This window comes from Struthio camelus, chromosome 1 (assembly GCF_040807025.1).
Source record: "Struthio camelus isolate bStrCam1 chromosome 1, bStrCam1.hap1, whole genome shotgun sequence".
Classification (NCBI taxonomy): Eukaryota; Metazoa; Chordata; class Aves; order Struthioniformes; family Struthionidae; genus Struthio; species Struthio camelus.
The window spans coordinates 211,844,046-211,871,399 of NC_090942.1; the positions used below are offsets into that span (position 1 = coordinate 211,844,046).

Sequence of the window (27,354 nt, forward strand, 5' to 3'; positions counted from 1 at the left end):
CTCTCTCTAGTAGTGCCGTGTCTCTCTTGGACTGGGGGGCCCAGAACTGGACACAGTCCTCCAGGTGAGGCCTCCCCAGGGCTGAGGAGAGGGGCAGGACCACCTCCCTCCGCCTGCTGGCAACACTCTTCCTCCTGCAGCCCAGGAGACCATTGGCCTTCTTGGCCACTAGGGCACATTGCTGGCTCATGTTTAACTTGTTATCCACCAGGACACTCAGAGCTGCTTTCCAGCAGGTCAGCCTGCAGCCTGTCCTGGGGCATGGAGTTATTTCTCCCTAGGTGCAGGACTCTGCACTTGCCTTTGTTGAACTTCATGAGGTTCCTCTCCGCCCAGCTCTCCAGCCTGTCCAGGTCCCTCTGAAGGGCAGCACAGCCCTCTGGTGTGTCAGCCACTGCCCCCAGTTCAGTATCATCAGCAAACTTGCTGAGGAGGTGCTCTGTCCCTACATCTAGGTCACTGAGGAGTATGCTGAGCAATACTGGACCCAGGACTGACCCCCTGGGGGACACTGCTAGCTACAGGCCTCCAACTAGACTCTGTGCCATTCACCACAACCCTCTGAGCTCGGCCATCCAGCCAGTTCTCATTCCACCTCACTGTCCACTCATCCAACCCACACTTCCTGAGTTTATCTATGTGATAGGAGACAGTGTCAAAAGCCTTGCTGAAGTCCAGGGAGACAACGTCCACTTGCTCTGCCCTCATCTCCTCAGCCAGTCATTCCATCAGAGAAGGCTCTCAGATTGATCAAGCATGATTTCCCTTTCGTGAATCCACGCTGACTACTCCTGATCACCTTCTTGTCCTCCACCTGCTTAGTGATGGCCTCCACGATGAGCTGCTCCATCACCTTTCCAGGGATGGAGGGGAGGCTGACAGGCCTGGAGTTTCCTGGCTCCTCCTTCTTACCCTTTTGGAAGACTGGGGTGACATTGGCTTTTTTTTCCAGTCCTCAGGCACCTCTCCTGATCTCCAGGACCTTTCCAAGAGGATGGAGAGTGGCCTAGCTACAACATCCGCCAGCTCTCTCAGCACTCGTGGGTGCATCCCATCGGGGCCCATGGATTTGTGGATGTCAAGTCTGGGCAAAAGATCTCTAACCCGATCCTCCTCCACCAAGGGAGAGTCTTCCTTTCTCCAGACTTCCTCTCTTGTCTCCAAGGCCTGGAATTCCTGAGGGCTGGCCTTAGCAGTGAAGACCGAAGCAAAGGCAGCATTCAATAACTCTGCCTTCTCTATATCCTTTGTCACCAGGGCACCCGCCCCATTCAGCAGTGGGCCCACGTTTTCCCTAGTCTTCCTTTTGCTATTGATGTATTTGAAGAAGCCCTTCTTGTTGTCCTTGACATCCCTTGCCAGATTTAATTCCAGCTGGGCCTTAGCCTTTCTTGTCGCATCCCTGCACGCTCTGACAACGTCCCTGTATTCCTCCCAAGTGGCCTGTCCCCTTTTCCACATTCTGTAGACTTCCTTCTTCTGCTGGAGTTTGGCCAGGAGTTCCTTGCTCATCCAGGCAGGTCTCCTGCCCGCTTTGCTGGACTTCTTCCTCAGAGGGATGCACTGATCTTGAGCCTGGAGGAGGTGATGCTTGAATATGAACCAGCTTTCTTGGACCCCTCTTCCTTCTAGGGCCCTACCCCAGGAGATTCCCCTAAGTAGGTCCCTGAAGAGGCCCAAGTTAGCTCTCCTGAAGTCCAGCGCTGCAATCCTACTCACTGCCCTGCTCCCTCCTCGTAGGATCCTCAACTCCACCATCTCATGGTCACTGCAGCCAAGGCTGCCCCCAACCTTCACATCTCCAACCACACCTTCTTTGTTTGTTAGTACAAGGTCTAGCATTGCACCTCTCCTCGTTGGCGTCTCCACCACCTGAGTCAAGAAATTATCATCGATGCTCTGCAGGAACCTCCTCGACTGTTTGTGCCTAGCTGTGTTGTTCCTGCAACAGATGTCAGGGTGGTTGAAGTCTCCCATGAGAACCAGGGCCTGTGATTGTGAGGCTACTTCCAGCTGTCTGTAGAAGGCCTCATCGATGACTTCCTCCTGGTCAGGTGGCCTGTAGTAGACCCCCACCACAGTGTCGCCCATGTTACCCTGCCCTTTAATCCTTACCCATAGGCTCTCCACTTGCTCTTCATCCACCCCGAGGCAGAGCTCCACACATTCTAGTTGCTCCCTCACATAAAGAGCAACTCCACTGCCTCACCTTCCTGGCCTGTCTTTCCTGAAAAGCATGTAGCCATCTATGACAGCATCCCAGTCGTGTGAACTATCCCACCATGTCTCTGTCACTGCAATGAGATCATGGCCCTGTGACCGCACACAGATCTCTGATTCTTCCTGCTTATTCCCCATGCTGCATGCATCGGTGTACAGGCATTTCAGAGGTGATTGAGCATGCAGGTTTCCTAGGAGGGGTGCAAGAGGATCCTCCTTAGTCATGTCCCATCCCTCTGCAGCTGCATGCACCCGCTGGAGGCGTCCCAACCTGAGCTGCGTTTTGCTGAATGCCCTATCTCTATAACTCTCCCTTCCCCCATCTTTCCTAGTTTAAAGCCCTCCTTACCAGGCTGACCAACATATTGGCAAAAAGACACTTGTGCCGCGCTTGGTGAGTTGTATCCCATCTCTCCCCATCAGTTGCTGCTCTTCAGACAGGGTCCCATGTTGTAGAAACCAAAATCCTATTGCCAGCACCAGTGGTGCAGCCAGTTGTTAACTTGGAAAACTCGTCTACTCCTCCTCCCGTCCTTTCCCCTCACTGACAGGGTTGAGGAGAAAATGACATGGGCCCGCAGACCCTTGACCACCATTCCCAGAGCTCTGAAATCCTGTTTGATGGTTTCCAATTTGCCTTTCCATTAGTGCCCACATGGAAGGCACTAATGCACAGCGTAATAGTCTGATGCACGGACAAGCCTTGGCAATCTTTCCATGACATCTCTTATTCAAGCCTCTGGCAGGCAACAAACCTCTCTAGACAGGAGGTCTGGTTGGCAGATTGGTGCCTCTGTCCCCTGCAGCAGGGAGTCACCCACAATAATCACTCGCTGCTTCTTCCGGGTGTTCCTGCACGGCACAGGGTCTGGCAGGCCAGCTGCTTCCCTTGAAGCCATGCCCAACTCCTCCTCAGCCTGGAGGGCACTAAACCTAAACCTTCAGGAGGAGTAAGAGCCTTTCTGCTCCTATGAGAAGTGACTAGTTTCCATCCTCCTTCAGCAGTGTTATGATGTACCGTTCCACACGGCACAGGGCTCTTCAGCAAATCTACTGCTATGGGGGGTTAGGAGCCCTAGAGCTGCAGGATCTCCGAAAATACTCTGTCTATCTCTTGCTCATCTTCTCGGGTGCTACACAGCCTACTGACTCCTTCCCGTAACTCCTTTACCTGATGACACAGCTCATAAACAACAGCACACCTGCAAGAGAGCTGACTGTCAGCCCAGGCCCCACGGAGAGGTCCCAGGCACTCCCTACAGCCTGAAACCTGCAGAGCTGCATCTGCTGTCAGAGGGTCTGTCTGGGTTAAGGCTTCTGACACAGCTGATGCAGTGACTCCAACAGCTACTGGGGAATGTGCTCTGTGGCACATCAAAACCATATCTGAGGAAGCGTGCACTACTAGGATTGGAAACGAAGGAGCCTTCTTGTGCCCTTGTGCATAAACTGCTGTGTCTGTTCGCTGCCTCCGTTACCTACGCTCTCAGCCCCTCGTTACTGTCCTGGCTGCATGTTGCAGAGGGAGCCCAGCAAAGCCAACACTTGCTCTGAATGCCACAGGCCTCTCTTCTGCTATCACCTGCTACTAATAATCTTTCATTTAGAAAGGAACAATTCTGGAGTTTGTATGTTTAAGGGTTAGAGGAAAGGAGAGTGCTGGTGCAGTAACTCTGGCAACTGGATTGATCTCAGCAGATGTCTTAACACTTGCTAACAAGGGAAAGCGAGGCAGCTCGGGAGGCAGAGCTGGTGGCTGGCACCTCTGCGCCGCCACAACTTCTGAGCCCTGTGCAGGCAGCCGGGTTTGCCCTACCACTTGCTTTGCTCAGCTACGTGCGTCTTTGCTACTACCCATTGCACCTCTAGCAGAGTTTTGCTTGTGTAGTGACAGTGGCAAAAAAGAAAGGTCTGCTACAGCTGCCCAGAAGGAGTGGACGTTTCAGGTCTTTGGGCACCCAGCTGTCCTTCCTTCCCTAGGCACAGGGTCTGTGTTACCATGGAGTGTGTAAAATGGATTTGGGGTCTTCCTTACCTCTCAATCACTGTTCTTTAATACTGCGTGCTGGGGAGACCTTAATATTAAACACAACCTTTATTTTCTCTGGAGCTAAATACCATAGCTAGTGGGGTGCTCCCTCCCTCTTCCAGCGAGCTTTGAGCAAGCCTCAAATCAGCAGTGCCTGCAAAGTACCTCTGGCCTGGCCATATGTAAGATCCATAAAACCATGAAAGAAATGCAAAGGAGAAAAATACCATGTGCCAAATGTGCTGGCTCCTGGCAATGAAAAAGTTATCCAGCAGCTGAATTGCTCACATTACCTTTTTCTTTCTCCCTCCCCCCTCAGCAAAGTCCTGCCATCTATCCAATACAGACCACAGGGAGGGGCAGCTTGTTGTTAAAGGACCACTAAAGGGTTGTGTCCTGGGTGAGTCACCCTTTTCCCCTCCAAAGACACAAAAATAGTTAGTACAAACTGCTTAGTTGTGGGTATCTTTGGTATATCTTATGTTCCAGCTGCTGAAATTAGGTTGATCTGTCATCACCTCACCATGCCCGGGAAGCTTCTTCATTTCCATTTCTACCTCACTTAACTAGAAAAATAATCCTGAAAATCAAAATAATTCTGTAAAGTAGTGTGTGTGTGGGGGGGGGGGGGGGGGGGGGGTTAATATGTGCCCTGAAAAAGTCTACAGCTTGTGTGGTTTTTACTAACATGTAGATTGGCTACTTGCATCTTCTGTTTCAGTTTTGTTCTGTCCTGAAAAATACAATTATCACAACAAAACCAGCAGATCTGTAAATACATGAAGGGCTCTTGGATTTGCTTTCAGTGGGAGCTTAAAAATACTGAAAAACCCACTGTCTCCGATACATAGCCTCTCAGTGTCCAGGCAGAGCCCTCCACTCCTGCTCCCTCGACGTTGGTGTCGTCGGTGTCGCAGGCAGAGGCCCAGGCCTCCTTGGCTGGCAGCCTTCGCAGCTGTGACGAAGCAATTGTTCCAGGCTAAACATGAAGAAAACCACCAATCATCTTATACTCAGAAAATGCAGCTGCAGGGTGTTGGGTCGGAGGTGTCGGACACTCTAGGGAGGCCGAATCACATGGAAACCCACATCATGCTTCGCTTAAGCAGGCAGCAGTGAGCAGTATGGAAACAGGGCCAGGATGCAGAAATAACCTTGCTTCTTAAAATGCAGCTTTTCCTTCCCTATGGGTAGGGAGCAAAGCTTGGACTATGGCCGGAAAACTGCTTTTGGAGCATTTCTAGCTGCCTGCAATGAAAGCGGTGGCTCAGTTCTGCCCAAGGCCACGTGGGGTGGTGAATGCTGTTGCCACTGCTCATCGCTGCTCTGGCTCCGGAGAGGGAGTCGCCTGGCGAGACCTCTGCACCCGGTCCCCCTTCTTCCTCCCCACCGTGCCATTCCCCTCTTCCTTCCCAGTACAGGATCCTCCAGGAGAAACCAGCCAGCGCCAGGGCAGGACAGTGTCCAAACTCACCCATCCACCCCTGTGGTCCAGCCTGGCCCAGTAGGCACGAGCCACCAGCATGTCTTCTGGTAGAGTTTTGCTCAGAAGCAGCTCATGATCCTTCAGGCACACTGGAAACCCCCACAGGCAAAATGAGCCCACATGGCAGGGTCTGACCCATGAAGCAAGTTGTATGGTCAGGCTGGAGCCTTTCTTTGGGTTGCTGAAGAGTTTCTGCCCCTGGAGCAGGGCAGGCACAGCCCTGATTTTAGTCCCTGAATCAGTCCAGCTTGGGAGCAGAGTCCTGCTGCCCGACCAAGCCCAGGCGAGGTAAGGGCAAGAACTTTCTGTGCATCCCTTACTCTGGTCCCTGCTGGTCCTTCTAGGAAAAAAAAAAAAGTTTCAAAAGTGGCTTTTCCACTGGGCTTTGAAAAACACTAGCAGGACAGCCCACCTCAGGCCTGGCCAGCTCCTGGGCCAGCATCCAATGGGATGACTGTATCATGAGACAAATTCCTCAGATCTCTGCATCTGCCAGAGACCCCACCGAAGTGACACTATCCAGGAAAACAGCCCTGGGGTGGGCCTGGGATAGGCGCATTTGGCAGATGTCTCCAGTGCCTGGTATGGTCCCAGTGACACAGCATCCTAGGGACAGGCACAGAAACAATGCTCTCCAGAGCTGCCTGTGACATACCTCCCGCAGCAGCCCTGGTGCTGCTGCGGCTCTGCTGCCATCTAGCTGTGCTCTGGCTGCAGCTGCTTCCCCCAGGGCTGGTGTGCCACAACCGCACCCAGACGCCCAGTGAGTGAGAGCTGTTCTGGGGCCTTCCCAGCCACTGGCGCCTTTGGGCTGCCTGCCCTGGGATGCTGAAGGAAGATCTTGAGCCCCCCCCCCCCCCCCATAGCTGTGATTTATGCTGCTCCCTGTCCCTGCACCCCCAGCGCAAACACCCAGTGAGGTCTGGGACACAGCCAGTGTCCAGGGATGGGATGAGCAGCCCTCCTGCGTGAGTGGGGAGAGTGGCTGGGGAGAGCCAGTGCTGCAGACCTCAAACCCATCCCTCCCAATGGCCCTGAGGCCCCAAGGGTGTGCGTATCCCTTCCCCGAGGTGAACGCTGCAGAGCAGAGCCATTGACATGTTCATGCTCATGCCATCCTCATCTCAGTAGCGTTCAGCTAAACAATAAAATGCATTTTGAAGGCATGAGCTGCTCCCCTGCCAGCTAGCATCCCATGGGGAGACAGCCAAGGACAGCGTCTGGGGCCAAACAACGAATGTGGACATGGAAACTGTCCGCAGGCCGTCTAAATATTTGCCTAGGAGATAATGGATGCTGCTGAGCCTGAACCATCTGTACCTGGCTTGCTGCTGTGAGCTCTGTATAAATCAAAGGGTTATGTCCTTGTCACACATCTGCTGCACTTTAAAAATCCATATGCAAACAGGACTGAGTGACTTCCCCAAACGTGTCGTGTCCTTGTCGTCATTTGTTTTTTGGTAAAGAGCCTGAGTTCAGGAGTCCTCACGTTTCCCATCCCGGCCCCATCTCTGGGGGATATTGCATCCTTGCTGATGACCAGCTGAGGTAGGGCCTTTTGCAAGGCCTGGGCTCATGCTCTGTCATGGCTGCCCCAGCTCTCCAGCCCCATGGGGAACCCAGCTCATGGCCTGCTGTTTCACTCAGTTGGGATGGCTCATTCCTTCGCCTCCATCCACTGAGTTCTTTTGGGGTGAGGAAATACGAGCTCCAGTCTAAAGAAACAGCGATGCCTTGTGCAGTGGAACAGCGAAAAGGAAGAGAAAAGCAACATCCTGTTCAGCCACGTAACGGTGAGTCCCGACAGTGACGTTAGCATCACTGAAATATGAGCAATACTGTTGGCACTCTCACAAACGTCAGAATCACACTGCAGAGCACCAGGCTGGATCACAAACCTTCATGGGCATTTCCCTACTGATTTCCCCAGCAGCAAGATTCAAGCCTTGTTTCATCTCTGAATGTGTCTTTTCCTTGGTACCATTGCTCACGTTGCTGCTTATGCCACCACGAGTGGAAAACAGATGCCCGTTTACTGATCTAAAAAGTGCCCATCCATCTGTAAGATTGGATGACCTTGATTTCAATTTTTAATGAGGACTCCTTCATGGCCAGCATGGAAGGGAAAGTGGAAGAGGATCCCAGTTCCCTTCCCAGCACTGCCTCTGGTTTCTTGCTGTGACACTGGGAAAAAAGTTATAACTAGTCTATGACTCTTATAGGGCAGATGATGGAACCTCTCTACCGAGCATCTATATTAATTACTGCTGACAAAGTGTGGCCTCAAATCCACCAGCAAATGACTTGATTTCAACTCTGCAAGCTAAATTAACTCAAATTATAGGCCAAGCGTGAGCTAGCACAGATTAGTTGCTCCCCGCCCAGTTACTTTAACGGTGACTAAGCAGTCTGGTGAGAGACCTGGACAGGAGAGCAGTGGTTATACAAATGCAAGATATTATTATAATTATTATAAATGACATCATTTATCACACTAACTAGCTCATCTAAATACCACTGACTTTCAGTAAGTTTTTCAATGAATAAGGAAGATAATCACTGGAATTACATTTCCTGTTTGACTAAAAAAACACCCTCTGTAGTCTCCTCATGTGGTCTTTGTGCTCCAGCTTTCCTACAGCCCTTTCGATCCCTGTGTATCTGAGAATATGAGCCTAGAATTACTGCCCAAAGAGAACCTGTCCTCACTGGCTGAAGCAAGCCCTTGGGAAATGTCAAGAAAGCTCTTCCTATCTCCAGAGAGAAAACATCTCTTCTGAAAAAGAATTGAAAATCTTTAATCTGCAGGAAATGGGTTTTCCAGAACTGAAGCATTTCTTTTCTACCTGAGTGGAATTGATATTTATTAGCGCTTCCAGGGAATAGAAAGTTGCCCAAAATGGGATATAGAAAATACAATAAAACGTGTGATTTCAGCTGAAACCGAAGTGTTTGAGCAGTTATGACCTTTAGCATTCACTTTTGACTTGTTTTTAATGTGTTGCTCAGCGTGAGTTCACCAGCAGTTTTCTGTTGCAGTGAATGAGCCCACAGAAGAGGGTTCGGTTTGCCTGATGCTGCCTACTCAGCTCACATCCCGTGTTGTCTTCACAGCCTTGTGCCTGCCTCTCGTGATGCACTGAGAGCTCCAGCAGAAGAGGTAGGCCTGGGGAGATCACACCACGTGCATGTAGACATCTAACTTGTCTTGGCAGATTACCTAGCTAATCTGCATCGGCTTCCTCAGCACCGTCGGAGAGACAGAGAGACTCCATCAGAGGGAGAGATCTACACTGAATCATTTTATGGGGGAGTCTGATCTTCCTCCACCCTCCACGTCATGGGCAATACAGCTGGGTTGCAGCATTCAGCTTACAGAAGATTAAACTACAACTTACATCTGCAATACACTACAGTAACATTCAAGAGATCAATTGAAAATAGTTTTATTAAATTTAAACTAAATCCTTTTTTTTTCCATTTTCCCTGCTGAAAAGGAAAAAAACACACAATTTTTGCAGAAATGGTCTTTTCTATTGGAATAGAAGTTTTTCAGATGAAGAAATCCTCGCTAGTTCTAATTAGTAGACCTTGTTATAAATTATTGCCACCACAGAGGTCCAGACACTCATTGCTGTCTTCCTGGGAGTCTCAGTTAATGCTGGGAAAACACTTTGTGGGGATGTGCTTGGTGCTGAGCATCTGCATCCTCTCATAGCTGGGATGGGAGTGATAGAAAAAGGCTGAGATTTTGAATACACTACTGTCAGAAATAAAGGACAGGGGCCAGATTCCCAGATACATCCCCCTCCATAAAGTCTCAGTCTGACTGGGCTTGTGGGGATGATCTGCAGCATTAGAGGATTTAGGGGTGAACAAAATTACCCTCCATCTCTGGAGTCCTAGTGGCTGTTCCCTAGTCCTGCATGACACTGGGCACCTGGATCATCACCCTTCTTTCTCAGTTGTCCACTGGTGAGTTGGTGAGCCTCAAAGACCATTTATGCCTCTCTGATGCCAAGACACAAACTGCTACCATTCAAACTTCCTCTGCAGCCAGCAGGATCTGTGGTTTCATGATCCATGAAAAGGTAGCCCATTTTCTCAAAACGAAATAACTCATCTCAATTTTACAGAGAGCAGTGGTTTTCCAAGCGCAGGCTATTACCTGTACAGTGCCATGGTGTCCATTTAAACCAGAGGCTCACACCCTGCTGATGCTTCAGAGGTGAAGGTTGTACTTAGCTCCCCACAAATATGCATGTTTTCTATGAACTCAAAAAATGTGGCTCAAGTTCTTTGAGGTATGTGAGCGCTCCACATAGGTCAGGCCAACCTGTTGAGTTTCAAGCACCCTTGGTGGTTAATCATATCTGTTGCATCAAGACCACACACAAATCCATCCCAGTGGCTAAATCTGGCCGCCAGCTTCAGGATTTGTTTCGAGCAGCATACAGGAGGTGGAGTCCCTGTAAATCAGTGCTACCCAGATGGAAGGACCAAGTGACACAAAAGCCTCCCACGGGGCTTTGGGAAAGACCATCCAGCCTGAGTAACATCTTGGGAGATCTAAGTTAATGGACACTTCAGAGGTGTAAATGATGGGACAAGTCCGATTAGCTGTGAGGAGTAACCCTCATCTAAGACCTAGATTAATTCACCTCAGCTTTAGGCAATTAGCTGAGATGCCTAGGTTAAAGCCTAGTGATAATTTTATACTTAGTATAGGGAGTCTGGTGCCTGTAGAGAAGAGATTGTAAATGTATAAAGTTAGGTGGCATAAATCCAGACAGTGACATCTTCCCGAGTCTTCCATAACATTCCTCTATGGCTGCTCTGCTCCTCTCCACAGCTTGTTGACACCAAAACCAAGCAGAGACTGCTGAGAAGTTGTTACTGTTCACTATTTAGCTCCGGGTCATTTCATTTGAAACATCTAGTTGCTGCATTTCTCCCCTCAGCGGAAAGCTCCTGCTGCTCCTTCCTGATGTCTTCTTGCCCATCTACTGTAGCTGCTGGATTTGGCCTCAAACCATTTCTACCAAGTGGGCACTAGGAGGTTCATAAAAATATGTAGTATCAAAGTAGTAAATGCACAGTGACACCTGCTCTAAATGTCCATTTTCTGCCCGGTTTAAATTGGTTAGTTTTTAATAAAGGTAAAACTGCAGCAGAATTTGAAGCCACTGCTTCAGCTTTCCAACTGATCCTGCTGCTGGCTCGGGGGGCATGCTGGGCTGTGAATTTTCAGTGGAGCAGGCTGGAAAATGGCTTCTCACTCTCATAAAAAAATGGTCACAAATTTGATACTTTTTCTCCTCCCACAACAGAACAAAGCAGGGTTCTTTCACGTTAACATATAAGAGAAAACGAGATATAAGCTAGGATGAGCAATGGCCGCAAGAGCCCTCCTTTGAGATGGAGATGGCTATGGTCAAGTACCAGGCTTGGTTTTAGATAGAAGAGAGTACTGAATGTCCTAAACCTCTGTAATCCAGACTACTGGCTGTTCTTGGATGATTCTGGTCCTTGTTCCAACCCGGACCTGAAAAATTTTTTCCACTAAAAATGGCAAATTGCCATAAACATTTCTGCTTGATAAATCATCCGTTTCTGGCAGAATAGATTTCTTTGGAGATTTTCCAGACAGCTGCAATATAAACATTGTTGGAAAGTCTGTAGGCCTTTCTGCTTGGCTGAAACCACCAGTTCTGTTGAAATCAATGGCAGATGTTACCCAGTGTGAGATATATTCATAAACTGAAATAAGGCCAACTGCTCGGAAGACTGCACAGCAATGAGAAATTGTTCCATGCCAAACTCACAGTATCAAAATCTCACTAAGACGCAAGCTGCAGACACACCTTACACTTTATGCTCTCAGGCAATCCTTTCTGCCCAAACAAGTTATGCCGAAATTTATTTTCTGATACCTTTTCTATTTTCTGGCACTGACGAAGCTAAAGAGATAACTTATGAACAAGTACGGCTCAGTTCCCTTCTGAACTTGAGCAGCTCCCTGTCCAGAGAGAGATACTAAGTTCATGACTGGTATCTCCATGCAAAGAAGAGTAGCTCCAAAATGGGCGATGATAGCAGAGGTGTGATCCAGAGGACCTGAACCCAAGCCTGTGATCTACAGGCTGTGGCGATGCTGGGTGGCTGATCCCTCTGTGCCTGTAGGTGAGTGACTTGTTTCTCTGGCCCCAAATCAGAGTGAATTTAACACAGATCAAAGTCACCTTCAAGGGCATAGAAACTCCTTTGCCATAGCATTGGGCAATTTGACTGAGGTGAGTTTATTTTACATTGTCTTCGCTGTCCTATGAGTGACTCTGGGCCAGTATTCATCATCTGAGAGATAAGTACTAATTAGCCTTTCTCTTCTTTGTCCAGCCGTGGTTTAGAGCTCCTGTCAGACGTATTGAACTCCTGCAGATGTAGAAGGAACATAGACTCTTCTAGAGGAGGTTCATCTGCTCAAATAGAGGTATCTCCAAAATGGAGATGCCTGCATCTGGGCTCGGCACCCCAGGCTTTCTAAAAGGTTCCCTTTTAGAGAGTGATTCTTGTTGTTGTAAAGATGTAACAAAGCAGGTGAAGTGAATGGCGTGCCAGAAGAGTCAGTTTCTCCCTGTCAGCTGTGCAGAAAGCCAAGGTGACCTGCAGATGCAGTCACTATGGATCGGTCGCGCCCTTCTCCTCCCGAGTCACAAACTCCAGCCAAACTTGGGAGCTTTTCAAAGGCAAAAGCGAGCATACAGTGCCAATGCCTGCAGCACAGCCAGAGCCCCAGCTCTCCATGCATCTGAAGACCTCCTTTCCCTTTCTGCACTGATCCTTTGTCACCTCAGCCCAGCCCATCACTAGGTAGGTGACAGTGTAGGAGAGTAAATCACTGCTTCGGTGATGCTCCTGATTTACCGTGTGGCTCCTTGCTTTCGCAGCAGGATCATCATAAGCCCCACTAGGGAGTTAAGGAGCTCTTTGCTGCTCTTCAGCTGGGAGCAGACATCCTCACCTGCTCATTGACTAGAGACATGCAGAGTTTCTTTGCAAGAGGTGAGGGATAAATTGGTGTCCTCATTCTATATAGTTTAGACACGTAAATCTTGCCTTCCCGTACCGTCTCAGCTGCTGACAGCATTTTTCCATCCTACCATGATGTGAGTTTTCCGTACTAAGGTGGCCCATCCTGCCTCGTCCCACTAATAGATGCATCTCACAGAAACGAAAAGTCCTCCTTCAGCACATACAGAGCTGAACCTGCTGCCTGTAAACTCCCAGCTTTCACCTACATCTTGTGTAGCTTAATGAATTAGCTCTTTTAAAGTGCTTTGAGAGAGGAAAAGTTTTAAAGGTACAAAAGGGTCATTAATATCAGATGTCAAGGCATAACAAAGAACAACTGTGCTTCTGTTACTTTCTCGATTAGTCAGAGCTCTATGGGTTGCATTATCTCGGCTGCAAAGTGTGACAGAAATGTGATACAAGTCCTTCTTTGGAAAAGTAACTTTTATTTTGTTAAAGCCATACATTTTCAAGGCTAGAGTAAAGCTCACAAGCCTAAGCCATGCCCAGATAAGAATATGCTCAAACAATAGTTAGTTTGTAGCAGGATGTTGCTTGTTCTGTAACAATTACTCAGTGTTTTAGGCAGGTTTCCTATCGCCTGCTCAGACATGCAGCACAGGAGAAAAATGACCTGTGCTGGTTGCGGTTTTTAGTGTTTGAAATCTGAGCATGTTAAAACAATTTTAATGATATTGCTCAACATCTGCCCAAATCCTGCAGTGGTGCAGCCTCTTAGATTTAAAGGACTGTCCACCTTGCAATCAGAAGACATGGTTGCAGCATGGAGCCATGCTCGTGGCCAGCCTGAGCCTAGCTAGGCTGAGTAGCGATGGTGAAGAAGATGTGGTGAGGCAGACCTCCAGGTGCACTGAGGCATCTCATCCTTGCTGCCTCTCAGCATGTGAACTCCCACATCACAGTGACCAGGGTGCACTAGACATGCTGGGTCGTGCTGGGACAAACAACCAGGGAGGGGTTGTGGCTAAGGCCACATATAAGGCATGAGAGCGGCAGCAGTGTGCGAGGCAGCTGCCTCCTCCCTGGCTCTGGGGCTGCACTCAAGAGATGCTGGGACAGCGTGTGCCTCCAGAGGCTGTGCGGACCCTGGCTCTCCTATGCTGATGCCCAAGTCACAGCTCCTGGCACCTGAGCTTATTGCTCTCCTGCCTGGGACTGCTGTCGTATAACCTGAGAGGAGAGCTAAGTTTGCAACAGGATCTCACTCTATTGCTGACGCACCCCCCACTCCCAAAAAGGAGTGGAAATCCAGGTCTGTCAAGACCAGACTCAACAGCTGGCTCCATGGCAAGGAAGGCACATTCACGTGTGTAAAGATGCAACGTTTGGTTTGGAAAGACTTTTGCCAGGCAGCTGGGGGCTGTTTTTCTGCCTGCTGGGAGCGGTGACCTGGACCTTGTACCCAAAATTCCTGTACAAATAGCTTCAAGGCAAAAGAATATTCATAAAATACTGCCAAATTCAGCTGATTAGGTCCCTACTGGCAAGCAAAAATTTTCCTTCCTTTGGGATGAACCCAACACTGCTGGTGGCGAGGCCTCTCCTTCTCCACAAACTTTCCCCTCACAGCCCTGCCCTACCAGCATGCCTCCCCTTGAGAGCTAGACTGCTCAGGCTGAGATGATGAGTTGCTCTCTCACCTCGTCAGATCAGAACCTACCCACCACTGAGCTGCTACTGGCAACATTGCTGAAGGGCGTCTTACCTGGTAAGGATGCACCTTCATAATGTGCTGGTCTGACAGTCCCCTGAGCTAAGGAAACAACCTCCTCTCACTGGAGGACGGGGCAGATATGAACCGGCCAACCCTCCTTTGTCCCCCAACCCAAAACCCTCTGCTCAGTCCCTTCTTTATTCAGTGTGAGGGAAAGAGGCAAAGTTGCCATGTTGAATAATTGGGTTTTCTTCAACTCAAGGTTGGTCATGAGCAACAAGGCACAGATGGGGTCCCCAGCACAGATGGCAGCAGAGTTACCTCCAGGCTAAGAGTGAGTGTTCATTATGTGCCGCTACGGCAGGTTGGGGGATCACAACTAACTTAGAACCAAATGGAAGGAGGGACACAGGTGGGGGTCAAGGGCAGGGGTCGTGCATGTCCTTGTCGAACCCCTGCATGCCTTTCGCACACTCCAAGTCACATTCCTAGTCTGTCAGCCAGATCAAATGCTACTGCTGTCACCCAGAGCATCTCCCCCTCAGAAAGAGCTGCAGCAAGAAATCAGCAGTCCTTCTCCTACCCCCTACCTGACTGAAGGAGGGAGCAGAGCTCAGCGAAGCCCTGGGGAACAGGGCCACTGTGCCCTACTCTGCTATCAGTGTGCATTTCTACTCTCCTGGCTCACCTGTGACGGTGAGGCTGGGTCTAGATAATTGGTGACTGTTCCCTGCTAATCAGAGCTGTTCCCGCACACTCTCCAGCTCTGGTGTCCCAGATGTAGAGAGTGCCCAGGAGTCCCGGCTCACATCAGTGAGGATTGCATTATTACTGGTGAAGCGGTGAAGAAGAGGGATTGTGTCACCTCCCAGCATAAATAAGTCTGCTTGTGGAATGAGCTATGGGCTATCTAGAGAGGTAGTTATGCAGTAGAATGAGTGTTGTGCCCCAGATCTCCCTCCCGCCACTCCTTCCTTTTGACTGTCAATAATCTTCATATGAGAAAGGGGTGACACAAACACTTTTTCCTTTCTCTGGTTTTCAGAAAACAAACAATGAAAGGAGATGTCCAGATCTACCAGAGACTGTGCTGCTAGGACTCAGGTTGAGCTGGGCACTGCTGATTCCTGTAGCTGTGAGAGCCACATCACCTTTCCTCTTGTCTCGGGTGGCAGAGGACCTCTGCCCTGCCACGTCAGTGCTGGCAGGACTTCCAAGTGTAATTAACTTGCCACGAGCATCCTATTCCTTTTGCCATTTCCTTCCTGATTCCAGGACTAACTTCCTCGAAGTCCTGGGCATGGCACAGGTCTGGTTCCTTAGATCACCGCCACTCCCTGGGATGTAACATAGCACCAATGGGAATCATCTGCTCTCCCTAGCACAGAGCCTTGCCCCACTCTGCAAGTCGCCTGTGCTCCAGTGTCTGGGAAACATCTAGGAAAACATAGTAGCCCTCAGTGTGAAAGCAGCAAAATTTCCCCGTGTGCTCCCCACGCATCTCCTCTCTCACGTTCCTTGCATCCCTCTTCATAAGGACTTCTGCTGATGCTGCTGATTCAGACAAGTGAGAAAGGCAGAGCTGCTTTTCCTCTGTCCTAGAGGAAAATGCGGGAGGATCATTTTCTCCATGTGAGCTGGACTTTCAGAGCATGCCTAAGAAGGATGCCTGTGACATTTTTGCTTTTCAGCCTGGGTATCGTCTTGCAGAGATTTCAGGCACATAAATCCTGCTGCATATTTGGTGAAGGGTCAGCTCTAAAAGGAGGCAAGACAGGCTGGTAACCGAAACATGGGTGTTTGATTCACAGCCTAAAGCATGACTCACGCCTCTCTTCTGGGCTTTAAAGCAGGTCAGCCAGAACAAGAACTTTGGTGTTTAGACCTTTAGTGGTCACCAGAGAGCAAGGAATGGTTCAGAGAAAGTGAGCTTGGTATGGTTAAGGGAAAGTATTTTCCCACTACATGAAAGAACTGGCAGCTAGTATTTCCTCAAAATAAGACCCACGTGATTTCAGCTGCCTTGAAAGGCCAAGGCTTGAGAACTATTGCATAAAATACACCTGGCCTAACTCTTCCTTGAGCTCCACCAGTGGAACCTCAATGAAATGAACAGTGCAACAAACAGCAGAATTTAGCTCTGTGTTCCCTTCCCGCTGCCTACCACTCCCCACCATTTCCCAGCCCCTAATTCTTGCACCCTTAACCTTTTCCTTTCTCCAGGCTTAAGAAAACCCTTTGCAACTAAAATTCTCCCCTTACTACCACCTCCTCCCTGATAGGAAAGTGGTTCTGTAGAGTTCACTGCCAGTGCATAGGTCTCAATGTCAACTTAGTCGGAACGAAATAACCTTGTACCACATTTAGAGTGTATCTCCCAGAGGAAGCAACTTGACATTTGCACATCACAGAAACTTTGTGACCTGCACTCATAAAGCTCAAATACTTTACAGTAGGTAGAACTTAAGTTACAATGGTGGTGTCCCCTGATGAATTTACTTTGGCCCTCCCTGTTACTCCCCAATTTGTTCATTATTATTAATGTTACTGCAATAAATATCAGAATAGAATTGACAGCATTTGGCCACATTTCTTAAAGCACTACTCCACTCCTCTTTCACTTTTTGTCTTTGCAGCTCTGATTTCTATTCTTATCAGTCATCAGAGGAGCCCTTAGGGACAAACCTTTTGGCTATGTGAGCGGCAAGGTAGTAAAAGCCATGCAGAAGGGTGGCCGTGGCATCAATAACCAGTGAGAAGGTGCCACCAATCCCAGTGGCTATGTCTTTGAGGACGGAGGGAATGGCACAGATGGAGTAGTAAGGGAAAGCAGCGAGGTGAAGGACAAATCCCATGGGGATGCTCAGGATCTTGTAGGTGAAGACTGTGACATCTTGAATAATTTCCAGAAAGCCCTGCAGGATGTTGATGATGACCTTCCCCACATCACAGGGAATGCTGATCAGCACCTTGCTGATCTCTGTAAGGTAGAAAACCACCCCATTCCACAGACTGTAGACTCCATCCAGAAGAGTACTGCCAACCCGCTTGATAATAAGCCACAGAAAATAAAATATGAATTTCACTAGCTCCACAAACACGTAGATGAGGAGTTCCAGAAGTTTGATGAAAGGGGTGGCAATGATGCCAGCCACTTTTCTCACTAAGCCACTGTCTTTGGCCTCCTGGTTGTCACTTGTTCCTGCTTGTTCTCCAGACTGGATCTGAGCAACAATTTGCCGTATTGCTTCCATTTTCTCCTGGCTTTGGTTATCTTCCCTACAGTTGCCCTTGAACAACTGAACTCCTGCTAAAAGCTGCTTCTCCAGCTCTCCCACTGCTAGCTCTGCCAAACTGCTTTCATCTTTCATTTTCTTCACCAGTCCTAAAGACCATCCTTCTGGAGCATCACAGCATGCTGCCAGCCAGAGACTCTCTGGCACTGACACCTTGCCGTTAACTTGGATGTTGGAAGGAATAGCACCTGCAAGGAGATACAGATGATCCTTCTCGGAACAGTGAGGGACTAGAGCTTGCTCCACTACCCTCCTGATGTCTCTGTGCCAGCTTTTGCTGAGAGACGGGCTCAGAGGAACGGCGTTTGTAAGGGTGTAAGTGGCCATCTGGAAATCTTTCTCATTAAGCAAGCTGGGATTCAGCAGCCCTCTCTCATAACCAGAGCCCACATAGTCTGAGGTCAGGGCCTGATTTGCACCAAGGTTAGCAACAGAGCCATCAATATCAGCTTCATGCACCATCTCTTGTAGCTCATTTTCTGGATCATCAATCTGAAAGAGTAGAGAGAAGAGTTATTGGATGCATTTTACCTTCTTAGAAAGCAATGTGCAAAATAGATCGTAAAGTGCATTTTCCATCATGACTGCTATGACACACTGTTCCTCAGAACACATGCTGCACTCCTTCCTTATTTTCTTTTCAGTATTTCAGAGGTGCATATGCTGTACTTAGCTGTTCTGACAAGCACATAGGTGTAGGGCAGGGATGCTTACAGTTTTCCATTTTGGTCTACAGCACAACACAGCCTTCAGAATTTCACCAGCCATCCTGTACTAAGCCCCTAACTTGTGCCTGTTGTAAAAAATATTTTTAAGAACAATAGATGACCACCTTGAAGATGGTGGTACCTCCAGCTCAACTAAAGCACCTATTGTGGCACTTTAAAATATGAATGAGCAATTCAATTCCTCTTAACTGTCAAATCCAATCCATTCATTGTGCAAGAAGCCAGAACCAAGTAGGGCAACATGGCAGTGACCTAAATTGTCCTTCACAGTCTCGAACATAGGCACTGCAGTGAGCTCACAGGGCTCTCCTAAGACTTGTCATTTACAATCTGAACCTCACCCTCAAAGACCACATACCTCCCAGGGGCAACATGGGTAGGGACACTGTCACCGTGAGTCCTTGGTGGAATCTGTGCTATGTGCCTGTTTGTCATTCTTTTGCCATGGAGTTGTAGGTAGTAATTGCTGGATCAGGCACTCCTTCCAGAGCCTTAGAAGGTCGTGCACCAGGAGGTAATAAGCAGTGGGAGCAAGAGCTCTTAAACACCATGGTACGCTCAGGTCTTTCTCAGAAGGCTGCAGCTTTGTCTTTCTCTTAGTCACTCCTTTTTGACACTGTCTCCAGCCTTTCCACAGGGGTGTACCGCATTGTAATTTTCTTCCCCAGATTAAAGGTTATATACGCATTGGTAGAAGCTCAGGGGTGCAGCCAGTCTCTGGTAGTCACTGCCTCATGTGGTGTCTGCTTAAGATGCCATGGCGCTGAAGTCCCAATGCTGTGCTGGCCCAATTAAATCTGCTGTCTTTGCTCCTGGCCTAGAGACTGTTTACTGCACTCTATAACACATATTTTGGAAATGGATATGGCAGATAGATAGTTCATATCCTGCTTTGAATCACTCTGTGCTCATCCCTCCTAGTCCCTTGGCTCCCCTGTAATGTATTTGAACAGATGGTTCCCACCATTTATGTCCCTGAGATCTTTCATAGGGTTTGCACCCTTTTGGTACCCCAGCTTCCTGCATTATGTCTTGATAGCTGTGATGTCTACACCAGCTTCTGCTAAGAAACAGTGTGAAAGGGACAGTGCTAGTGAGCGTATGTAGCTATCCATCATCCTCATTGTGGGAACTGAGGTTTGACTGGCCTCTTGCATCACCCAAGCCCCTGAAGCCTAGACTTAGGAGTCTCTCTGCACAAAGGCTGGTCGCAGTGCCAGCAATATTAGCCATTTCAGCAGACCACATTACCCCCATTCGCCTGCTAGCTTTCTAGCATTTTGTTTTGAAGCATCTGATGCTTATTGCTACTGGGCTAAAACGAACACAGGCCTGACCCAGGTTAGTGACTCTACGTGCTGATGCACAAATCTTAGTTTTTCTAAACGCATCACTTACGAAAGACTTTTGCCTTATTTTGCACCCTCTTCCTCATGCTCCCTAGCTGCTCCCTGTGAACTACAGCTGTCTAACAAGGCCAGATTTGTTGAGCTGCACTCCATAAAATTACAGCCCCTTCCTTGGCCTCCTCTGTTTTCCCTGTTTTGATGAGAGGACAGTGTTGTGTTATGGGATGAGGGATGCAGCTGGTGTGTTTACTCACACAGTATATATGAGGGGGGAGCTGACACAGGTGCTAGGCCGTGCCTGTGAACTGCCTCTTGTACCATCACCCCTTTAAGTGAAATGTCATTTCAGGGGCACTCATCCACACTTGTTCCCATTGCAGATCTATGCTGCAGCCTCTTTCCTGCCTCAGAGTCCTGCAGCCTTCTTGATAAATTAAAGAAAATGATGGAGGGAGACTGAGATGCTGTATCACAAAAGATGCAGATCTGAGACTAGTCAGCTCTGCCTTATTGCAGATTCCCAGCCTACATTAAGCTTATAGTATAAACTTAAATTTCTCTGATTATGAGCTAGCACATGCAAACTTGAAGATGCCTATTAAGTAAATATGTCTCCAGTTACCTGTTCAGCTGCAGGATTTTACACATACCATTGGGATTGCTCAGGTGCAATTAAAAAAACAGGAAAAGCGTGGCCGTGTGCTGTTCCTATGTCAGAAAACAAGAGTAGGCTGTGACATCACTAAGGGCTGATGCTTTATAATAACTCACATTATGCTTTGCAATAACTCATGTTATTGAGCTTTTCATGCCTCCTCTGACAGAGCCCCAAGGGCAAGCTGTCTCCAGCACTGTATCTGCATGCAAGCTGCCTTTCCTCACTGGCTCAAAAAGCTTTTGGTTTGTGGCACAGGCAAAGCATATCTCTAGTCATGGAGTTAGCCATGAATCCATCTGTCCAAAGAATTTGTAAGGACAAGAGTCAAGTACACGTGTAAACACCTTACTCTTGGGTGGATTTAAAAATAAATTACATATCTAAATACTTGCATGGTTCTGCGTTCAACCACCTAACACTATTATATGGGTTTATCCTTGCAATACACAAAGTGAGGGTTACCACTTTATAGAAGGGGCAGAAGGGGATTAAAGGCGTATTTCCATTGCAGGCAAGAGCTTGACTGAAGAATTGAGGTAGGCATATAGCTGCTATGCCAACTAGTTGCAGTCAAGTTTCTTCATTTAAAAAACTGGACACTATTACCTCCCACCTTCCCTACTTTAGTACTTAAGATGGAGATATTTCATCTAGCCTTAGTGTGGGATTCATTTCCCAGGGATTAGGTACAATGCATCTCACGCTAAGGTTTCTGTTGTAGGAAGTACACAAGTCGCTTCAGAAGTACCTGTTTCTCCTGGCTGACGACTACCAAGAGAGATGAGAAGAGCAGCTCAGATGCAAACCTCTTTGGTGGAAAAGGTCTATAGCTGGGTGACGTAATGCCCACCTCGGTCATCTAGCTGATGGTAGTCAGTAAGTAAATTAAAGGACAAGGAGACTCATCCAGCTTATTGTATTTTAGAAAAGAAAAAGCAACGCCAGAGTTCTCCCTCCCTCTCTCTAAAAGACACAGAGAGAGATAGACAAAAATACAGTTTTTAAATGACTGAAATTAGACAAGGTGAAACTCGCCTAAGTAACTTGCTCTCGACCCCTGAAGAAATCTGTGGCAGAGCAGGTTTTCAAAACCAAGCCTAGGGCATTGCACCAGTATCCTGCTCATCAGACTGCCCTTCTTGCTCTCTAATTTTTCACAGTCTTGGTTGCTGAATTAATTCACAGTTTCCAGCTGCCAATCAGCAGTGGGTGGTGCTGACATTCCTCTTGTTTCCCATCCAATTACTGCCTCTGTGCTACGTTTGGCATTTGTTTCCCAGACGCACATTCCTGAGGAGGTAGGCACGCAAGGAGTGAGACGCTGCCCTCACAACTTACACCATGATCTATTACAAAAGAACATGTGACAACTCTTAGTCACTCATCAGACTGCACAGAGCATTTTTATAGTGATTTCTTTCTGCTTGGTGCATCTCTGCATGTGTGTGTGCATGCCCATGTACACAAACACGTTACTATGCAGTTATGCCTGTTTGTACCTGGCTATCCCTGTCTCAGTTAGGAAGTTTCTCAGCAAATAGCCAGTGTATCCATTTCTGGGTTATGTTGCAGAGCAGGTGTTGCAAAGTGTTCCTTTTGGTTACCATCTGAGCTTTTTTTGACTACCCGACCTAGCCTTAATAAGAACAAGTAGAATAGGGGTGAAATCTGTTCTCTGCTGTCTCCCTTCCAGATACTGTATAGCGGATGTCTGAGAGTTGTGTATGTGCTTATTTCTTGAGAGACTTCCAGGAATTTTTTAGTCCTGATTTCTTCCTCTTATAGATTCCTCTGCCAACTTGCTTCCAGTTTTCTTCCTTGGACTGAGGCTCCTCCACTGAACTACACAGCTGCTTTCTTTCACCACAGAGGTACCTGTATTTCAGGAAAGAGTGAAGGAGACTCCTGCACATACTGTAGCTGACAAAACGAAAAGTCCAGCATGGTCACGTCATTGAGTACGTGTGAGCTGGAAGGCCAAATCAGCTGCATAGAAAACTCGTATCCTCGCATTGCCTGGCTTTGGGGACTCCTCTCACTCCTGCTCTCTGCATATAAGGTATCACAGATCAGCCCAGATAGGAGTCTCCACTGCTCACCCAAGGCATGGTTCTCCTGAGCGAGAAAGAAAACGGAGTGGCCTGTGGCCACTTGACAGCCTTGCTCCTGCCTTCGTCCCATCTCTATACTCTAGTAGGTGGGTCTATGGCCAACGGCCAGGCCATAAGAATTTGAGCATGCAATTAGCTGTGGGCAAATTCCCTGAGTAAATGCTTTTAGTCAAAATAAGAACGGCTTCCAACCTCCAGGACCATACTGGGGAATTTAGTGTAATCAGGATGGAGATGATCTTTGCTCGGCCCTCCTTGTTTCCCTAGTGATGCCACCTGACGTGATACAGGTGCTTGCAGTGTTATGGCTCAGTAAAGATGCCCCCCCATCCCCAGCGCAGCTTTCTCTAAGCTGGCCGTACTGGGATCTTTCCTTGTGGCCAAAGGCTAAGTCTTGCTTAGGAAGCATTTCCACAGGTAAAGCATTTTTGCCCAAAGCTCTCTGGTCCTGAGGGAAGCTCAGTATCTTGTCTATCTTAATCACGTGTGTGGATGTGGTGTATCCTTTCAAATAAGAACAATATTGTCACTTAAAGGATGTTTTTGAGTTGAAAAAGAACAAAACAAGCAAGCAAGAGTGAGAAGGAGGTAAAATAATTCAGGGGATTTGTCTTGTTTAGTACTGGGAGGAGTAGCTTGCTCCTTGGAAGAAAAATCCTCAAAACTCTCAGTTTATTTCATACTATCACTGATCTGTAGGGACTAAGTCAGACCCTAGTGTAACAGGGAACAGATTCACAGCTACCCCTGGGGCTACACTAGTGCAAAGTCAGAGCAACTAAGGGTAGAGCCTAGCAATAATTTTGGGGGCTCAGATATATTTCTGAAGCAGGAAATGTAAGAGGTGTGGCTCAGGTGTTAGCAGGTGCTAGGGGGGCCAATCACCAGGTCAGCGAAGAAGTGGCAAGGGACAGAGTGAACTGGATGCAGAGAAGTGTTGGAGACCTGCACAGGGAACCTGCTGTGAAGGGACTTTGAGGAGTCCAAAGAGCAGAAAAGGCATTTGGGCCTGCACAGCTGCTGCAGCAGCTCTGGTGAGTCAGACTGCAAGGGCAGGAGGAGCTATGGTGCCTAGAGGTGACAATGGCGGTCAGTGGCCAAGGCAAATGGGAAAGGATCTCATCTCTGCCACTTTGCTTTGCTGCCTCCACAGCACAGACAGCAGATGTTTACTCGTCTAGGTCTTCTCCGTGCTTTAAAAATTCATCACACTTCCTTATCTCCATAATGGCAGAGTGTGCAAAAACCCTTCCCTCTGTTTAAAGAGAGCAAGCAGACACCTCCTACGGGCATCTGCGGAGTGGAAGAAAAGAAGTTCAAAAGGCTCCCAGGAACTCCTGCAATTAAAAACCCAGCACTGAGAGCAGGGAGATGGTCCAAGGTCAAAATCAGGGTTTCAGAACCCTGCCTTCACTTCCTGCCACCTTGTGGGAAGTGTTTAATGCCTTAATATCTCAGCATCCTAGAAGGAAAATGAACAGCAGCCACCCTTTTGGGACAAGGATGAGCTTTGATTCTGGGTATGTACAGCACCTAGCACACGAGGGCCCTGCTGGCAACATGCTACTCGAATACCACGACTGCTTCTGGTCCTTACAGAGCACCCTCAGAAACTGCCAGTCTTTCTTGAGCTGAACAGACAAGGTGAGCTTGGTGTTTGCTACAATACTGCCCATGCTCACTGCTGAAATAACTGCAATATTGCAAAAAAAGTCAAGTAAAGTGTGCTCGTTCTCTTAAGGCACAAGCAATTGTTTAAGGGTTAAAATACTTAAATATAAATATTTAAATATAAATATATTTAAATATAACAGCCTGAAGGACCTGGTTAAACATGTCAAGTGTCAAGGGAGGCAAAAACCACTGAGGCTGTAGTGATATTCTCTTTATACTGCCCACTTCTGACTCAATTGAAACATTTCTGCTCCAGGACACTGTAATCCACTTCTCTATCCAGTATCTGCAACAGAGGAACACAACAAAAAGCTGCTGTGTCAACTTGGTGAGCCACAAATGCATGTTTTATTCCTGTCCAGTGAAGCTAAAGAGCCCTTATCAACACTAGGATCATGCTGGCAACCGAGCAGCCTTCAGCCTGACACTGAAATGTTTAACCCTATTATCCACCAGCAGTGCTCCCTAATTGAGGTAGCTAGCTAAACGAGACAAACAGATCCTACCGGGTAAAAGACGATTTTCTTTTCCCCTCACATTCCACAGCCCATGCAGCAGCCTCTTATTTTTCAGTACAAGCTCCGTGGGATAAGGAACTATTTGTTCACTTCCAAGCACCAGAATAAGCTGGCTGCAGTAAATTCATATCAAAAGAGGTTCCACAAGCTCTTGACTCCTTTGCAAGATCCCATCCCCAGCTAATATCTTCACCTCAGAGGAAATGTTCTCAAGGAACATCTGCTTTACAGTGAAGGAAAGGTTGACTTACCTGCGGTTCAACCAGCCACTCCTCCTCTTCATTTTGCGCTGGTTTTGTATACTTAAAAGCTGAATAAAGAGGGATTTTGTCCTTAGTACTGTAGAGTGTTGCAAATCGTGGCTCTTTGTTGTACTGCTGACAGATTTTCACATGGAACGGCTCGGTAAATCCTTCTGGTGGGACTTGTCCAGAGAAGAACACATTACATTCAGCAAAACCACTTTCATCCTCTCCAACAACTCTGCCCTGGGAAAAGCCTGGGAAAACTGAGAGGCAAAGCAGAAATAAAATTGACGTCTTCATGGTCCACTCCCTTGAGCTGAGGGAAGCCCTATCTGTCTGCTGGATTCGGCAAAAGACCTGTGCTCTGAGCCCATGCAGCAGTAAAGCCAGCAAGCGTCTGGAATTCGGGTGTAGTGTACAAGGGAAATGAAATATGAAACCACAGCCGTTCCCTTCAGGGAGCGAGCGCTTTCTGCAGGCAGCACATTGTGAAACCAAATGTGCGCAAGGCTGCGCTGACACACGCTGCAGACACCAACTGCCCCAGGGAGATAATGCCAAGCAATCTGAAATCATCGGGGCTAATTTGGAAGAGGAGGTGGGAACTCCATAGCAGTGCAGGTCTATAGCTGAACAGCATCAACCCCTCCAGGCTTGAGCCCAGCGCTGGCAGGGGTGTGGTGTGCTGCATTGCAGCAAAGTCCCCAGGAGGAATTTTGGCTGACACAGCCAGAAGTCTTCCCAGGGCTGCCAGGGGGATGCTGCAAAGTCAGATCCACCACCCAGAAGAAGATTAGCTGCCCTCTCCAGCCACAAGCCTGGCCAAGAGAGAGGGAGAAAGAGGGAGAGAGAGGTGGCAGGATATTGCCACTGCTGAGAGTCCACTTTGCCCCTTTTTTAGGGTATCTATTACCACCATTCCTGCCAGCCACATGCTGCAAAGGAGCCTGGGGAAAGCATTCTCCTCCCATCTCTCTTGGAGCTGTGCAAGGCATCCAAAATCCTCCTGTAGAGCAGTATCACCTCACCTTGGCAGAACCACCCTCAGAAGATACTAATAAGAGGCAGAAAGACACAGACCCTCCAAAAAAATCTACCTAAAGGGAATGAAACCACTCCTCTTCGGTTATGCTCAACAGAGGTATTATCTGCCCAGTGAATAGCTGCCTATGACACCTAGGCTACTTCCGGATAAAAGGCTGCTTCAGTGACTGGGAGAATCAATGTTTTCAGAACAGTGGGGTCGGGGAGGAGGAGACTACAGAGCTCTTCCTCAGAGACAAGAAAACATGCAATTTCCCATCCAGGAAGTTAGATATGATCAGATGTACTGCCAACAACTTCCTCCCCACCACCTTAAAAAATCCTAGGTGCCAATAACGTGCAGGTCTCTTTCAGACAATGCTGTTTTATACTGTTACCCTGATTTCCAAGGAAGAACCTCTAAGTGCTACAAACCCACAAGCGCTCCGCAAACTAGTGAAGGAGTAGCCTATACTGCAAATGAAGAAACAGGACAGGACAGAGGGCAGTTCAAATGACTGCCCACAGTCAGAGAAGGGGCCTGTAAAAGAGCTAAAAAAAGATTGAACTCTACGCAGAGATGACTTCTAGAAGTAGCAACGCAAGGAAATACGTCAGCACCTTTTAATGTGATGTTATCAGCTGGGGGAGACAGAGGCAGGCTGGACAGGCTAGCGAACAACAGGAAATGTAGTAAGTGGGCTTGTTTTGTTTCCAGGCAGACGCCTGGTCACCCAGCCCTGACAGAAAGAGTTAGTCATATTCAGGAAAGATGATGGAAATGAGAATGCAGACACAGCCTGACCTGAACACAGCAGCTCCAAAAGACAGGCTCAAACTGTCATTTTCCTGGATGTAAAAAGGCTCCTGGGAAACGAAGAACTGAAGTTAAACCTGAGCAACTAGATGCTGATCTGATCCCAGCCTTGCAACTGTCCGGGAAGTCCAGAAAATGTCTTCCTGAGTGTTGTAAGCCCTGCTCCCAAGGAGAACCCAGATCTGGCAATGATTTCAAATAGCTGCTTCAAGAGTGAAATGCATTATCCCAGGTTAGGCATGGTACCAAGGAAAAGGTAGCATGGCATGAGGTGTCTCAAGATGGGTATGGCATGCAACCAGCATGCAATGTCTGCAACCAGGAAACATTGACGTCTTGCCTCTTTCTTAAACTTACGCATCAACTAGCAAGTGGGCAGCCCTCGAGCCAGTCTCAAGCGGCCTCAGCCTCTCATTTCCCAGGAAAGCTGGCATGGAGCCACAATCTTTTGCTC

The 27,354-nt window shown here is 48.2% G+C and overlaps 1 protein-coding gene across 1 annotated transcript; it reads right to left on the reverse strand.

Moving 5' to 3' along the window:
- Window positions 1-13,075: 13,075 nt before the first annotated feature.
- On the reverse strand, window positions 13,076-25,730 carry ENDOD1 (endonuclease domain containing 1). Its single transcript, XM_009690182.2, has 2 exons — window positions 25,067-25,730; window positions 13,076-18,269 (listed from the first exon to the last, which is right to left on the reverse strand). The coding sequence occupies exons 1-2, from the start codon at window positions 25,634-25,636 to the stop codon at window positions 17,136-17,138; spliced, it is 1,704 nt and encodes a 567-aa protein (XP_009688477.2). The 5' UTR covers window positions 25,637-25,730; the 3' UTR covers window positions 13,076-17,135.
- Between the last annotated feature and the right edge of the window lie 1,624 nt (window positions 25,731-27,354).